At 40.4% G+C, this 18,141-nt stretch overlaps 1 protein-coding gene across 2 annotated transcripts; it reads right to left on the reverse strand.

The window, feature by feature from the left end:
• Window positions 1-4,424: 4,424 nt before the first annotated feature.
• LOC129108222 (high-affinity choline transporter 1-like) lies at window positions 4,425-17,643 on the reverse strand. Of its 2 annotated transcripts, XM_054619934.1 has the most exons (10): window positions 17,449-17,643; window positions 14,879-15,068; window positions 14,659-14,772; window positions 13,208-13,363; window positions 12,956-13,104; window positions 12,203-12,349; window positions 7,682-7,835; window positions 7,107-7,324; window positions 6,871-6,978; window positions 4,425-4,689 (listed from the first exon to the last, which is right to left on the reverse strand). In XM_054619934.1, the coding sequence occupies exons 2-10, from the start codon at window positions 15,060-15,062 to the stop codon at window positions 4,609-4,611; spliced, it is 1,311 nt and encodes a 436-aa protein (XP_054475909.1). In that variant the 5' UTR covers window positions 15,063-15,068; window positions 17,449-17,643; the 3' UTR covers window positions 4,425-4,608. The 2 variants fall into 2 exon arrangements, with proteins under 2 accessions (XP_054475909.1, XP_054475908.1); XM_054619933.1 differs by lacking the exon at window positions 4,425-4,689 and having other exon boundaries at window positions 5,837-6,978.
• Window positions 17,644-18,141: the final 498 nt, after the last annotated feature.

Below are 18,141 nucleotides of genomic sequence, written 5' to 3' on the forward strand. Positions count from 1 at the left end.
TATTATCCTCTCCAAAAAATAAAAACAAAAAGGCAGGTATGGGATTGAAATAAAACAATGATAGTTGCACCTGAAAAAAGAATATGAAAAAGAGGAAAAACAAATGTCTGTAGCCCCCAAAAGGGCTGTTCTGTTGTAGCCTGCAAAATGCGTGGCTTCCAGGATTTGCTCTAAAAAAAATTAGAAATAAATGTGTACAAAATGGTTTAAAAAAAAAAAGATATTCCTCTGAAGAAAACCAAAAAAGAAAACTAAAACAGTCTGCTATTTTTGCCAATCACAGGGTGCTTTGACGTCGGCTGGTATGGCACACATGCCAGTGATTTCACTGGATAAATGATGGTAATCCCCATCTTCCGTCTCCATCTCTTGAAAACAGCAGTGCGTGTGCAGTGCGACCAGGCCTGGCAATAACAATAAACAAAATAGCAGATTAAATGTTATTACTGGCAGATTTATCCACCATAATAAATTAAAGCCAGTGTCGCCAACAAGGATCCCCCGTGATTGTGTATGAGGGGAGGAATGGGGCAGAAAACACGTCCGGATCAACAGGGGTGGTGGCTGCGAGGTTGAAAAATGAATGAAAAACCTGTATTTTTCCCCTGTTTTCTTTGCTTATGCCATTCAACCAGCAAATACTCTCAATCCCACCCAACAAAGCAGTGCTGGCTCTTTGGTGAGAAGTCGCTTTATTATATATATATATCCCCAATTCTCCAGCTCCTCGGGTCGGACTTATCTCGGATTTGCAGCTGAAAGAAAACACCAGACTTGTGCCACGCAAGAGAGAGAATGTGTCTCCAGCTCTCCCAGCTAGACGACCTCGGCTCGGGTGGGAGGGAGAACGTGTCCACAAACGAGTTGCTTTTTTTTTTTTTTTTTTTTTTTACGAGTTTGCTTTGTCTTTATTCTCGTAAAAAAAAAAAAAAAAAAAAAAAAAAAAAAAAAAAAAAAAAAGAGAGAGAGAAAACAACAATAACAACAACAACAACAAAAAAAAAAAAAGTCCCGTTGCGTGTGTATCCAGAAGGCTGAGATCCGACAGTTCACAGGCTGTGGGTCTCCTCTGCTCCGTGGAATCTCTGCTGTAAACAAGAGTCGGCTGCTCTCACACAGAGACACATAGTGCTGTGGATAAAGTGGCCCGGAGCAGGGAGGGAAACCCGGACTGGAGTGAGACTCAGGGATTTCCCAAATCCAACAACACAAAAAAAAAAAAAAAAAAAAGGGAGACGCCGGGTAGTAATACCGCACAACCCCACCTAGGGGTCCCAAGGCAGCGGTGGTAGAAGCAGACTTAGAGCTTTCAATTCAGCAATAAATGTGCTGTGTAATCGTGTCTAAATGGCAATGTTATAATTCAAATGATTGCATTACAATTTGACTTCATTAAGTGTTTGCATCAAAATCTTTTTCAGATTTTTCGTTTGGTTTTTTTCGTTTGATTTTTCACGTATCAAAATCAAACCCGGCTTATTCTCACACGCACATAAATGCACACATATGAATTTACACACACACACACACACACACACACACACACACACACACACACACACACACACACTTATGCTCATTCACATCTTGACTCATTGCATTTTTTCCCCCTTTGTTTTCTTGTTGTTTATAATGTATTGTTATTATAAATCATATCTTGTAAAATTGCTTTTTCAACAGTATTTCATGTCATATGTATTTTCTTTTTGTATTCGTTATAGTATTGTGATTTTTTGTTTAAATATTATATAGGTGGAGGCTTCAAATAAGCCCAGTGGGCTTTCTGCCTCTTCCTGCACTGTAATATCATTTATCAATTATTATTATTATATTCCTTTATTGATCCCCAAGTGTTGCAGCAGCTCAACTACACAGACACAGACAATAAATACACATACTATACAACTACACAGACAATAAATACACATACTATACAACTACACAGACAATAAATACACATACTATACAACTACACAGACAATAAATACACATACTATACAACTACACAGACAATAAATACACATACTATACAACTACACAGACAATAAATACACATACTATACAACTACACAGACAATAAATACACATACTATACAACTACACAGACAATAAATACACATACTATACAACTACACAGACACAGACAATAAATACACATACTATACAACAAAATAAAGATAGAGATAGATCAATGTTATGGTTTTTATATTTTTCAATTGTGCAAATAAACTAAACTAAACTAAAGTACTCATTTTGCACAGTAGCCCATTTCAGAATAATGCACATTTTAAATGGATCGTGATTATTGATGCATTGATGTTTATGCTACACTACTTTAATATTACAGCAGGTACATGTAATGCATAGTAAGGATTCACGAGCAAAGAAATAGTTTTAAATAGTGTGTGCATTGACAACTAGACAACTCTCGTGTTGTAATGTTTGGGTATATACTTTGTTAGGTGGCTCATGAATATATATTTTTTAATCTATTCAGATCTTGTATTGGCCCTGCGTCAACATGTAGTTACATGTTTCAGTTTATATTACATGGTGCATCTGTTTTTTCAGATGTGTGTTTCATTGAAGCATCCACCACTGCTTGATATTCAGCAAACTTGTGCATTAATAGTATTCCAGCACATGTATGCTGTTGTGTGACTGTTGGGAGATGGGAGGGAGGTAATAGCGCCCCTAGCCAATTAATCTGCCACTGGTCTTTCAAAACTGTCAACACTTGTCGTCAATTGAGAGGTTTTGCTTGACATGACTAATGTATTCGCATCAATCAAAGATGTGAAAATGTTATTTCATGTCCTGCTGTAGCGAAGTTTGTTAAGGGGAATTATAACAGTGTTGGGAAATGCATCAACATACCCAGACCATCTGAGATTCATTTCTTCCAAGGTTGTTCTCTGCTGACTGAATAACTTTGTTTCTGAGAGAGGCAAATTATTACATTGTTCACTATAAAAGTTTGACCTTCTACTTGATTTGCTGTACACAGAAACAGAATCTTTCAAATTAGATTATTTTTATTAACTTTCTTTTATAAAAAAAAAAAAGGAAGGTCACCAAAAATGCCTAACAAAAATGCTGAAAATGAGTTACATTTGTAAAGAAGTGTGTTATATGACAATATTTTATGAAACTTAATGCAGGTAACACTGGGGTGCAGTGAAGCCTTTTAAAAGAATAACATTATTACAGCAATTTATTTTCATCGTTGCAGAGATGAAATATTGTTGCTGCTTATCTATTGGTTGTTTTCAGGGGAATCAACTCTAAAGTACAAGTAGGGTGTAGATTTAATAATCAGCATTGATTGTTGAATTTATTTTGTTAAAACAATTGCTAAACAGCAAGGTCAGCGCCTATCTTCTTTTGACTCTTCACACATAATGTGCAGGAGTGGGCCTTTAACATTACTTTTGAAATAGAAAATGAGTCTTGTTACAAATCATTAATATACTTTAAATTAAATATGTCTGGGTTCATGAAGTCAGTTTTAACCCCCCCCCATGTGGATATACATGTACATTTTTATTCCTGTTCTATCTTTATTTTGTTGTATAGTATGTGTATTTATTGTCTGTGTAGTTGTATAGTATGTGTATTTATTGTCTGTGTAGTTGTATAGTATGTGTATTTATTGTCTGTGTAGTTGTATAGTATGTGTATTTATTGTCTGTGTAGTTGTATAGTATGTGTATTTATTGTCTGTGTAGTTGTATAGTATGTGTATTTATTGTCTGTGTAGTTGTATAGTATGTGTATTTATTGTCTGTGTAGTTGTATAGTATGTGTATTTATTGTCTGTGTAGTTGAATAGTATGTGTATTTATTGTCTGTGTAGTTGTATAGTATGTGTATTTATTGTCTGTGTAGTTGTATAGTATGTGTATTTATTGTCTGTGTAGTTGTATAGTATGTGTATTTATTGTCTGTGTAGTTGTATAGTATGTGTATTTATTGTCTGTGTAGTTGTATAGTATGTGTATTTATTGTCTGTGTAGTTGTATAGTATGTGTATTTATTGTCTGTGTAGTTGTATAGTATGTGTATTTATTGTCTGTGTAGTTGTATAGTATGTGTATTTATTGTCTGTGTCTGTGTAGTTGAGCTGCTGCAACACTTGAATTTCCCATGGGGATCAATAAAGGAATAATAATAATAATAATAATAATAATTAATATAACTTAAATTAGGATTTTTCCAGTAGACTAATCATGGAGATAGAGTGTGAACTAGTCTATATATGGTTTACCAGAGAGATATTTTATATTATTCTGTTAATTTAATGAAGTTTACTCCAAAAATCAAACAACTATTACTACAGTACAATCAGTCATCTTTTTACAACCAAGAGGAACATGTGAATGAACTATTCCCTCCTAATGCTAGGTTCATGTGATTGTGTTGTTTTTTTCTTTGAGGATAAATCCCTTCATGAAGTCGTGCTCTGGGTTTGAACATGCTTCTTTCAGTACCATGAAGTCTATTTCGTGCATTGGAGCTGTACCATCGGTGGACGCCGTCATAGGTCCACAGTAAAACCTGACATGGATCTCTCATTGAAGAGAGGACTGGATCCACTGCCTCGGTGGTTTATTCATTCATCCACGGTGTGCGAGGGGCGTCGCTACTCATTTTGGAGCAGGTCGGGTCTTGCATGCGGGTTTGTGATGTCTGTAATGCATGTGGAGACAATGAGGAAGTCAGTACCGGTATTTATTTTTATTTTGTTCATTTCAGATAACAACATGGTTGTGATTGTTAAGACTGAAAAATTGTGTCACCTTACTTTTTAAACTCAACAAAATGTACTGTGTGGAGTTTCCCTTATCGCTTTGCTTTATAATCCGTTTTTAATACTTAAAAGTGCTATTCTGAGCATGAGATAATGAGAATAAATATTCCAGCATTAAAATGAAATCACCTGGTGAATAGGGCTGTCATGATCTTCTCTATATCAAGAAAGATCAATTCATTTTAAAATATATAAAGAAATGTTTAAAATTTTAAAATCTTCCCCCCCAAAAAAAACCCGCATTTCAAAGCCGAGTTCTGCTATGTATTCATTTCAATATAGCACGTTTGAAGCTTAATTACTGGTAAATACTTTGTGCAAAGACCTAAGTAATGTGTGACAGGAACGAATATGCTCTATTTGAGGCATAATTTATGTCGTGAAATACATTTGTTTTATAAGGTCATAAAACTGAGATCCTGTGCTGTAAAGTATACTTGCATGTTGTTGTGGTAAGGTGAGTGGTTAAGCAAGTGTAAGAAACAAAATAAACCTCCCCTAGATGTAAAATGAACTAACTGTCTGTTTTTGTTTATCACTTAATTTATTGTAAAACTGCAGTTTTGGGGATTTTGGGGGGGTTAGCACCATCACTTTCACTCTGGTTAGGTCCTTTCAGTGTTTACGTGCTGCCCTCTGTTGCTACAAAGGTGGCATTGCAGCTGTATTACAGTTGGGAGCAAATGTCAAATACCACTGAAACATCAAGTCCAAGCTGTGCTATAGAGGCAACAAAGGCAAATACCTATTTCAGGTGACAAACGGTCAATTATCATTTAAAGGTGATGTAGCAAAAGTTGTGGCACTCTCTCATATGTACTTTAATTTATACAACTTAGAGCAAGTCATTTGTGATTTTGTTCCTTTTCTCTCTCTCAAACAAAAAATAAAAACAACACATGAAAAGACAAATATTCCATCTGATTCAGAGATTATAAACAGATGTGGTTTCATTTTTTTATGAACACTTGAAATCACAAAACATCTAAAAAATAGCAGTTAAAATTGTATATCTTGATGGTCCTTCAATAATAATCCCTTTAAAACATAACATAATGGTAAATACTTCAACAAGCAGGCACACAAACTTTTTTATTTGTGAGGAATACTTAAGGAATACCTAAGGCTCTCAAGTGTTGCTTCCCAGATGGGATTGCCTTTTCCCCTCAGTGCTCGATAAATGCAAAGAGACAAAAGTCCTTAGAAAGTAGGACAATGATTACAAAATTAAATAACACCACCTGGGTTGAGCTTAATTTACAGAAACGGTTTGAGTGGACGAAGCTTGATTACGAAACTACAAAAATGGTTGCGTCACCATTGATAAACAATTAAGGAGAGAGTTTCATTTGAAGAGGATTAGGACGATGTGGAAATAAATGACTTCTGACATTAAGATCAGAATCTTGAGGTCTTCACATGTGGCCTTAATCCTCTTCTTTTAAAAAAGAGACATCCAGCACGCATCAATGCCCCCCTGAATCACGCTCCACATACTGCTGGTCGGTTTGGTGCATATAAAGCACATGATTCAGTATTAAACACGTGTAAGATACAGTACATGTAAGAAGTGTGCAGAGAAGAAGGTTGGTAGGGATTTGCATAAAAAGAGGTTTGAGTATACTTTGGCTGTGGTTGTACTTAAGTTAAGCCTAGAGTTTTGTATTAAGGATACAGTTCTTTTCTGCACGGGGATCAGGTACTTGCTCCCTCTCTGCCTCTTTTTTCTCTTCAAACACCCCAAGTAAATCCCAGGACTGAGGAATTAGTTTGTGACAGAAGCCTCGATCCACCAGCCAGGACACTGAAATAATACATATCACACAGGAGAGCATGGCGAGGGTCCTGAAGGGGAAGTACTGTACGATAACTCCGTCCTCCACCCTCCAGCCGGGGTACAGGAGGAGAGGAGGGATCCCGAGCAGCTGCTCCCCGCTCAGCCCACGCAGCAGCAGTCCTACTACGTAGCCGCTGATTGCACCGTAGATATTAGCACAGCGTAAGTGCAGTACGCATACGAGCTGCGGGAGGACCACGCAGTAGAGGAGGTCCCCGCTTACCAGCCAGAGAGCGAACACGCTGTCACCACCAAAGGCCAGGCCTGATCCAGCCAGGCCCACCAGCAGCACGCTAACACGGATCACCCGCTGCAGCTCCAGCTCCGAGGCCTGAAAGGACAGAGAGGAAAGGAACAATAAAAATGCAGTTATTTGGCATTGTGCTCAACCAAACACACACACAAACATACTCGCACACACACACAGACACACACAAACACACACACACTCGCACACACCTGCTTCCTCAAAGTCGTCTTGTATATGTTTTGTGTAAACATGGATGCTGAGGACAGCAGCACAGAGTCCATGGAGGACATAACTGCTGCCGCCACAGCACCAATGCCTAACACTGACAACCAGGTGGGTGTGAGGTAGTGCAGGGCCAGCGGCAGGATCTTCCCTGCCTCCCCTCGTTCAAAAGGAGGGGGTAGACCATACGCTGTCTGGTTCCAGTCTTAGAGAACAGGAGAGGAAGAGAGAGGAGCAGACATAGAGGTAGAGAAAGAGACAGTCAGGGGTCGAGAGGAAAAGAATAATGGCAGGGGAAAAAGCTTTTAAGGTTATGGTGATGGCATCAAAATAAAAATAAGCACTGGGGAGAAGGAGGCAAAATATTTAAAAAGCAGCCAAAAGTCCCCACATAATTAGTAAGATGTGCTGATCATAACCAGGATTTTTCTGCACAAGTCATCCCATGCAGTTTACCATGGTGGTGGGGACCTAACTGAACATGTCATCTGATGTACTATATATATGAATGCTCTGTGTGTGTTCTGTGTGTGCTCAGCCGAGTGTTAACATTCATGTATACCTGCAGAGGCAGCCACTGCTCCAATGACAACTGAGGGGATTCCCATAATAAAAACTGTCCCAGCAGCAGCAAAGCAGGTGACCTGAGCCTGAGCAGAGGAGGCAGCAGAGAGGATCCTCTGGTACAGAGCTTGATAGGCCAGTCCCCCTAAAGCCTAAAACATGCATGCACAAAAACCACAAGCTTTGTTAGTGAACACATGGATGGATGGATGATTGTGGCCCTATATTGTATTTTGTTTATTTAGCACTACAGGATTTAATAGATAACAGTAAGAACAGAGGAGCCGCTACAATGGCTCAGTGTATCTTGAACAATTTCAATTGGCCTTTTATTACCTTGACATTTTGGCATGTCACAGTAGGAAAAGCGCTCACATTGTCTAAGACACTTCAAAATGTCTGGTGTTACCTTGTAATCTGATTAGAGCTGTAATTTATCAGCGAACACACAAACACATCAGACAAATGTGCTTGGGTCATGACAGGTCAAATAAATACCTGACAGAAAACATTGATATTCTGAGACATTTGGGTAAATTCAGAACAAATTATTGGGAACATCTCCAGTTATGAATTACAGGGTTTCAGGGATGTTTTGGAAGCCAATAATAGAGATACAGTTGGATTGGGACACAGCTATAGACTGTGTGAAATATTGACGTAGTCTCCATGTCGTCACCCGTAGCTTTCTGAAGAGCAGTTGTGAAGCTGAAAGTGCTACGCTCCGGCCTTCAACATCTTGCCAGCGACGACACCTTCTAACACTTAAAAATGGGCAAAGAGGTGGATTCAGCAAAGCAGACAGCACCTTGTATAGCACCCAACTGTCACTCAAAGTAGCCATACTCTCAATAATGCCTAAACTATTAAGAGGTCGCCAGAGGTCGGCAGCCTGTCGCAGCAGCTCTCTACCAACTTTGCTACTTTTGTATTTTTTCTACTATTTTTATTCGTTGTTTTTTTGGTAATTGTATGTTCCCGCTTCAGCGTTTTAGTTGTAGCGTTTTTTCCCCTTTCTCTGCACACAATTGGAACTTTTTATCATGTTTTTTTCCCTCGCTAACAAAGTGGATGAACTGTCAGCATTGGTGAGCAACCAGCGGGCCTACAGGGAGTGTAGTCTGCTCGGCTTCACAGAGACATGGCTGCACGGGAAGATACCGGACAGTCTGCTCGAACTAGCCGGCTTCTCGCTAGTTCGGGCGGACAGAGGGAAACAGAGCGGTAAGAAGAGAGGAGGAGGTCTTGCTGTCTTTGTTAACTCTAAATGGTGTAATCCCGGCCATGTCACTGTGAAGGAGTGTATCTGCACTCCCGACATTGAGCTCCTGGCGGTGGGTTTGAGACCCTACTATCTACCGCGGGAGTACTCTCACGCCATTGTTGTTATTGTTTACATCCCACCATCAGCTGCAGCGAGGAGCACGAGTGACGTCATCCACTCTGTTACAGCGGGGCTTCAGACTAAACATCCCACTTTAACCACGTCTCCCTCTCTCCTGCCCTGACCAACTTCAAACAATATGTCAATGTTGCAACGAGAGAGAACAAGATCCTGGACCTCTTTTACGTGAATGTAAAGGGGGCCTACAGCTCCTCTGCCCCCTCCCCCCCCTTGGTGAATCTGACCATAACCTGATTCAACTTGTGGCCACCTACAAGCCACTGGCTATGCAACAGGCGGCCAGCACAAGGACTGTGAAGGTTTGGTCGGAGGACGCCGAGGAGACCCTCCAGGAGTGTTTTCTGGTCACAAACTGGGAACTGTTCCAGGAGGACTACGGGGAGGACATCGAGGGCCTCTCTCGTTGCATCACAGACTACATACACTTCTGTGAGGACACCATTGTGCCAACAAAGAAGGTCCGCTGCTACCAAAACAACAAGCCGTGGATCAACAAAGAGATGAAGGACCTTCTCAACAGGAAGAAGAGGGCCTTCATGGCTAAGGACAGAGGGGAACTTCGGGCTGTTCAGAAGGAGCTGAAGAGAAAGCTGAGAGAGGCTAAGAACAGCTACAGGGAGAAGATCGAGGCTAAGATGGGACAGAACAACACTAAAGAGGTGTGGAATGGGATGAAAATGATGACAGGCTGCAGTCTGCCTTCATCTGGAGTACAGGGTGACCTAGCACTCGCATCGGAGCTCAACCTATTCTTCAATAGGTTCGACACTACCCCCACCCCGGTGTGCTCAGACAGTGAGGCTAGGTCTCCACCTAACACCTCTTCCCCCATTCACACCTCTGCCACCTCCCCCTCTCTCAGCAGACTGTTAGGACCAGAGGATGCCCCCCCCCTCACCCACTAGCCCTCTTCAGACCAACATCTCCAGACCAGTGGACCAGGACAGCCCATCACTCCCCCCATCCCCCCCTACAACTGTTCACCCACGGCCAGGAGCTCACAGCTCCCTTCAAACCCCCTCACCACCCAGCCCCACCTTCACCACCATCCAGGTACAGCATCAGCTCTCCAGGCTTCAGATAAGCAAAGCCAGTGGACCCGATGACATCAGCCCTAGGTTGCTGAAAGTGTGTGCTGGACAGCTGGCAGCTCCTCTCAGGCACCTCTTCAATCTCTCTCTGAGGTTGAAGAAGGTGCCCACAATCTGGAAGACGTCCTGCATTGTCCCGGTGCCGAAGAAGAGTCGTCCCAGCGGTCTTAATGACTACAGACCTGTGGCCCTGACATCACACGTCATGAAGACCCTGGAGAGACTGGAGAGGACCCAGCTTACAGCTTTCCTGGACCCACTACAGTTTGCCTATCTGCCACACATCGGGGTGGAGGACTCCATCATCTACCTGACACACAAGGCCCTCTCTCACCTGGAGAAGCAGGGAAGCACTGTGAGAGTCATGTTGCATGTTGCAATAATAGTTAAAATAGTTTTTTCTGTCTGTAAATATAATATTTCAGTTATATTTTTTTTTTCTTGTTTTTTTTTTTATCTTGTCTTTCTTCTACTATGTCTCTTGTGTGCACTTTGCTCTATGCTGCTGTAAGCCTGCAAATTTCCCCACTGCGGGACTAATAAAGGATTATCTTATCTTATCTTATGTTCTTTGACTTCTCCAGTGCTTTCAACACCATCCAGCCCTCCCTACTGAGAGAGAAGCTGCTGGAGATGAACCTGCACCCCGACACCACTTCCTGGATCACAGACTACCTCACAGGTCGGTCACAGTACGTCAGGGTGGATGGCTGTGTCTCTGAGTCTGTGATCAGCAACACCGGCGCACCCCAAGGAACTGTACTGGCACCGTTCCTCTTCACTCTTTTCCGATGACTCCTCCATCGTTGGATGTATCACCAGGGACAACGAGGAGGAGTACAGAGGACTGATTGAGAGCTTCATCGCATGGTGCAGCAACAACCACCTGAAGCTCAACATCAGCAAGACCAAGGAGCTTGTGGTGGACTACCAGAGGAACAGAAGCCCCCCTGTCCCTGTTTTCATTCAGGGAGGGGAAGTGGAGAGGGTTGAGTCCTACAAGTACCTTGGGGTGCAGATCAACAATAAACTGGACTGGACACACAACACTGACGCCCTCTACAGGAAAGGACAGAGCAGGCTGTTCTTCCTGAGGAGGCTGAGGTCCTTCAATGTGTGCAATAAACTGCTCAAGGCATTCTACCAGTCTGTGGTAGCCAGTGCCCTCTTCTTCTACCAGTCTGTGGTAGCCAGCGCCCTCTTCTTCGCTGTAGCGTGCTGGGGTGGTGGCATCAGGACTGGAGATGCCAACAAGCTCAACAAGCTGGTGAGGAAAGCCAGCTCTGTGGTGGGTCTGGAGCTGGACAGTCTGGAGTCAGTGGGTGAGAGGAGGATGAAGGCCAAACTCGGAGCCATCCTGGACAATCCCTCTCACCCTCTCCATGAGGAACTGTGGCAGCTGGGCAGCTCTTTCAGCCATCGGCGCTTCAGAAGCTCATTTGTGCCCACTGCCATCAGACTGTATAACAACAGCGGAGACCACAGTCTGTCAACATGCTGACCAGGCCCCCCCCCATGTGGATATACTGTACATTTTTATATTTATTTTTATTCTTATTTCTTGTTTTTATTTTTATTCTATTTTTATTTTATTGTATAATATGTGTATTTATTATCTGTTTCTATGTAGTTGAGCAGCTGCAACACCCCCATGGGGATCAATAAAGGAAATAAAATAATAATAATAATAATAATAATAATAATAATAATAATAATAATAATAATAATAATAATAATAATAATAATAATTTAAGCCTTAATGTAATTTAAAGGGTAATTTATTCTTACAATTCACACCCCTACAGTTGGGAACAAAACCTTTTTGGTACTGGGCTGTAAACATATTTATTTCTGCTGTAAAGTTGAGTCATTTTAACATGGGGGTCTATGGGGATTGAGTCACCTTTTAAAGAATATTCTGTTGTTGCATGTGTGCACTGATACATCTATAGATTAGTTATTTCAATCCTTTGACTCCATTGCAATCACATGCAGTGAAACAATATAAAATTCCAAATCTAACCAATAACAGCATCTCATCCGCCCATTTTCCTGCATCTTCCAGCTTCAACTCGCCGAGCCACGAGTTTCCAATTGTTTGGTTGAGGTGGATTGTATGGGAGATGTCAGTAACTGCAGGACTGAGTATCAAAAAAGGGATACAGAGCCACTGAAACAGAAAGAAACAGCTGTTATAGATAACTGGTGACAAGTCAGCTTTTGAATTACCTACATTTCTTAACATTCATCATCTTAAATGCATTCCCTCTGAACCCTAAAACCTGGCGTCAACTTCCCAAACTACACCATTTATCAAAGCCGGAAGCTGTAAAGACAGACATGAATGTCAGATTTTTATCATTATGTGTGAAGAAAGGTACTGAACACGGAGAGGAGAGGACCAGAGGTTGTAAAAAAGTAAATAGTTCAATATGCATAGCACAAGGAGCCCCTTTCTTTCCAGCGTTGTTAAAATGTGTGGGCGGTGTAGATTCCACTGTTTTTCAATTTTTGTAAAATAAATTATCAAAGAAATTCAACTTCTTTTTTGTTTTTTTAAATGATTGTCATGTACTGCTAAAAAGACACATTTCTGTATCTCTACTTCTAGCAATGATTGTGCTGTTTCCATAGACTTATGTAAACTGCTTGGGGTTCGGAGGGTTGAGTCCCATTATTTCTGTTGCCTTCCTTCCATCCTCCTCGCACTCTCTTCTTAGTCATTTCTGTCTCTCGCTTATTTATGGCATTCCTTCTGTATTTCTCAGTTTCTCACCAGGCTGACAAAGAGGAAGGAAAGCTGGATGATATCTGTATATGCCACAGAGTAGAGACCACCTAATAATGTGTAGATGATGGAGACAGCTGCCGAGATAACAATGGAGATGGCAGACGACAGCCCAAGAATTATGCTCATCGTTCCGCCTGGAAGTAATACAGAACATTAAATCAGAGATGGTATACGAATATGCACTGTGATGGAATCTGCCAGAAACATAGCGTTAAGTTTGCACAAAGTGTTACTTACCCAGAGCAGCAAGGATGCAGGCAACCCACAAAATATCACTGATCAAAGCAGGAATCAGTAGTGTTACAGTAAACATGTTGCCATAGCGATGCTGAAAGGGATCCAACATGGTCACGTAGCGCTTTGACCTCATAGGTTTTGCAAAAAACAATCCTCCTTAAGAAGTAGAGAGTCAACAAAACAAAAACAAAAAACGTTGAAGTTAAATATAACTTGAAATCCTTTTTTTTTCATTAAAAATATTAATATCAATTAGTCAATTGGTCATTTGAAATAAACAATAGAGAAACATCAGCAACAAATGATTAATCATTTAAGACCTCTTTTCAGCTAGACCTGCCAAAAATCCTTAAAATGTGAATATTTTCTAGTTTTCTCACTCTTTCTAATTTTAGATGTCGTCATGGCCTCTGAAAACTCTCTTTTTTCACTACTTGCTGACATTTTATAGTCAATAAAGAAAGAAATTCCCCTTTTCTTTTTGCCAATAAGGTATGGGCTGAAATGTCTTCAGATCCTTCAATGCTGCATGGACAACACAGTGGCTCAGTTGTTTGTGCACCTCACAGCAAGAAAGTCGTGGGTTTGGATCTAACTGGATGTAAAATGCCTCTGTACAAATCCTCCCTTTGTTGGGGGGGGGTGTTCCTCCCACAGTCCACGAACAAGCAGGTTAGATGAAGTGGACATTTTTTAAATTGTCTGTTGGTGTGAATATGTCCGTGTGAATGTCTGCCTGTCGGCCCAGATAGACCAGCAATCTGCTGTAGGGTGTATGGAAGAGCCTTGGTGGGAAAAATAATGCTGTTGCATAATATAATCTGCTAGGTGCATTTGGGCTGTTAGCACCATATGAGTATCGATAAGTACAACGTGTGCCCTTGGCTAGAACAACTTAAAGTCTGTGTCCATGATTTATGAAGTTATATTATCTGCTGCTTCACAGTTTCAGTAGCAAACCCAAACAAATACAAACCCTTGCACATGTACCATAGCATGTATCTCTTTTACATGGCTAATAATGACAATGTAAGGAAAGTAATTCAATAAAAGAACACTTTGGCGCAATTCATACAGCCATTGTTTGACGTAAAACCTTTTGTTTATTTGAGTGCAACAACAGCCAGAAAAATCTGCATGTCCTTAAGCAATGAAAGGATTGTCATGGATTATCACTTATTTGCTTGGCAGACTCCGGGTCTACCCTGAGTTTAGTCCATAACAAAGAAATGAAGATGAGCAGGTTCAGAGTTTAAAAAGATTGATTACATTATCTGATACTTGAGTGTGTGAGGTGAAAAGAAATACAACCTTTGGGTGCTGCTACTTAGCCAAAACAAGATAACAACCTTGTTAAAATGTTTTGGGGACAATAAGTTAGTACAATGGCCATAACTTCTTCTTCTGCTGTGTGTTATCATACAGAGGCTTCATTTGTTTCGGCTACTTACCCAAAACAAAATTGATAAAATATGCAGGAGGCCCGAAAGCCCAGATGAGACCTCGAGAAGGAGAATAAACAGCCTCAGCAGTTCCCATAATGTAACCTCCTCCAACCCATGTTGCTGAAATAAAAGCAAACAAAATAGTCAAGTTAAGACTGTAGCACAGTGAAAGGGGCATAGAGCACACACAATAAGTACATCAAGTACTAATAATTAAAAGGTCTACCTGTCATGGTGAAAACCCCGACCAGGACATTGATGTTGCGGCCACCAACAATGGCCACTTCGCTCTTAGCGCCAGCACATGTCTTCTCCACTTTCTTGGATTTCCGAGATGCCCAGATCCCAATTCCCAGGATGACAATATAAAAAACCATCAGGGCCACGAGTCCAGGGACATTCACTGCCATGATTGTCTTGAACATATAAAACAAAATAAGAACACGTAAGTAAACAGCAATGTTGTTAGTTTAACTACGGTCAACAATGTGTCAACTGTCAGTGAATTTAGATACATTTTGAACTGAATGTTGTACTGCTGATTTAAGTAATTAAACAAGCCCATCATTAAGCCCAGCATGACAAGACTGATGAAAGCGTAATGTGACTCATTTTCAAAACGCATGTACAGTCGCATAGCTGCTACCTGGGAGTGACTGAGAACCATGGCATTACCTAAATAACCACATCTGAACAAGTCATATCAAGGCTGTGAAAAAGGCTCACAAAGGGTTGCAGGGTGGCCCAAGAGAAAGTAGTGCACACATCCTCTGCTGCGATGCATTGTAACAATGCCTAGGAATATCTGAAAGCAGAAAGTGCACCTGTCTTTAACTAATTTAAAAGGATAAACTCTGCCATTTTTTCCCCACAAACCATACAGTATAAGACCACAACAAGCAAATAGCTGATTAAAAGAGGGTATCACCCAGCTCCACATAGATAAAACAAGCATGTGCCTGGGGCGAGGCTATCATTGAGGACCTTTATGTTGTGTTCCTTTCCTGGAAAAATGATCCAGTATTTTTCCACTGGGATTCAGTTGTTCTCCACCAGAATTGTTTTCCCAGCAGGGCTTTGAGATAGTATGTAGACCTTCGTGTTTGGCAGAGAGTTATTTCAAGGGCTTTCCTTTTAAATTCCGGTCCGCAATTTTCAAGTAAATTCACACTGAAAGCTTTCTGGAGAGAGCTATGTAATTTAGGAGGAGTTATTTCAGTTTCATTTTTAGTTGTTTCCTTGAAATCATTTCCTGTTAAAGAACTTCCACAGTTAAATAGAGCTGGCAGAGAATATAGTTGAGCAATTAACCAAGATAGCTGGTTCTTACCCCCACACAGCATCCCCCACTGTTTAATGGATAAGCAAAGTAGTGTAGTTTGGCAGTAATGTCTTCTCTGCATTTGAGTTTTTTTAATTACAGACGATTTTTTTTTACAGACATTGTTCTTCCTGGTTGCCAGAAGCAGGTCATCTCGACTCTGATAATAAACTGTATGCACGTGTCAACGTAGACTGACTGATAACGTCAGTTGCATAATGTTATTGTATGTAGGTATTGGTTTGTCATTGTAAAATGTGCTTCAGATATACTGTAGTAGCAAAATCAATACCAATCTTCCTCATGAAATCAGTGTAATCATTTATTAATTTAAGTTAATAGATAATAGAAGATAAACCTTTATTAGTCCAATAGCGGGGATACAAATTATTATCCAGATTTTTTTACTAAGTCACTTGGTGAGTTGTATTTTCTCAAATGTTGACCATAAGCTGCATCAAGTGAATCTAAATATTGTAAAACTACTCGTAAAAAAAAAAAGAAGCACATCAGTGGGCTGTATTTTAAAAGTATAATTTAATTAAGTAAAATAGCAATACCACAATGAAAACAATACAAGTAAAAGTCCACACACCATTATGCAGGCATACTTGTCTCTTCGAGGTGGTTCAAATGTTGAATAATACTGTTGTATTTCTATGTAAGCAGCAGAGGAGGAGCTGTTTTACCAAATTGAGGTAGTTTCATTTACAGCGACATATTATAGTCTATAAGCTAATCATGTGTTTTTGTCAGTAACAATTGCAATGCAACTATATTTGTCAAATACATTGTATGTGATTGGAGATAAAAGTACAGAATGTCCCTGTGAAATGTAACATTGTAGGTATAAGGTATGATACCATCCACCGTTACTTTAGGAAACACTGATAACGTCCAGATACCTCTATAGCCGACACATGAAGCCTTTACTGATCATCTGCATTTATAACAACTATCATACATGGGGTTGGGTTTTTTTCTGGATGTAATATATGTGTTACATTAACGTTAGCATGATAAATCGTTTTTATCTCATAAATAAATGCCTTTGTATTACATTACCGATTTTAAAGGACAGATCAGACGCCACGGAGATGTACATCATCATCATCACCATCATCATCATCATGTAGTGATTCATTATCATGAGTATATGAATGAATATTGGTTGTATCAAACATAAACAGGTGCATATATATATATATATATATGCGTTTATTCTCATTCTCAGGCTTAGAATAAGAACGCATACTGGATACTAGGTCCCGGTAACGTTAGTACACATTTACCATCCACTAGCTTTGCTAATACCGTTTCACCTCACAGAAATTGCAAATGAATGTTTGAATGAATCAAACATTGAAATTATAAAAATGAATGTGTTTTTTTTTTTTTTTTTTTTTTTTTATATATATAAATAATGAATGCATATAGCCCTTCATTCCCATGCGGTGACTACATTGTAACGTTACCTGTGCGTGGTGCCGGTGTCCTATCTGCTGCCTGGAGTGAGGAGAGCCTCGGCCGGTCAGTGTTGCAACGCCGTCTCCATCTGAAACGTGATACCTGCGGTGCGACGCGTTCAGCGCTCACAGGACGTCAAATGACGTTTGGAATTTGATTGTAGCGGTGTATTGGATGTGTTATATCACACTGTTACCGGTTGCAACGGGGTCTCCTTTTAAATACTGTTTAAATGACATCCACATCGAAAGGGTAAACGTGACAGAATAGGTCTGAGGCTGTCGTGAAAGGTTGCGGTCGAGCGAAACAGCTGGTTCGAAATCGTTGCAGATCCGTATGGACAAAACGTGTTTGTCTTGAACGCACCCCCGGATGATAGGCCGTAATAAACGAGAGCGTTATCTATGGTTGAGAATGCCTCCTGATTTTTCTAATTATTTGTTAACCTGTGAAAGACCAAACGTGGTTTTTTCATCACCACATGATGTATTTTGTCTGGCTTTAACCCCACACCGCTGATCAGAAACCTGATGCCAGAAAGGTGACACTCTCTGCACAGCTCTTATTGTGCAGGTGAATGGAGTAAAGATTACAGTTGCTCCACTGTAATGTGAGGTCAAGTGCAATGGGATCATAAGCAGGACAAATCAAATATGTTTTTGGTCGTGATGTGCAGGGTGTTTCTTTCCTATTTTACTTTT

Source organism: Anoplopoma fimbria, chromosome 19, assembly GCF_027596085.1.
Source record: "Anoplopoma fimbria isolate UVic2021 breed Golden Eagle Sablefish chromosome 19, Afim_UVic_2022, whole genome shotgun sequence".
In the NCBI taxonomy this organism is placed as follows: Eukaryota; Metazoa; Chordata; class Actinopteri; order Perciformes; family Anoplopomatidae; genus Anoplopoma; species Anoplopoma fimbria.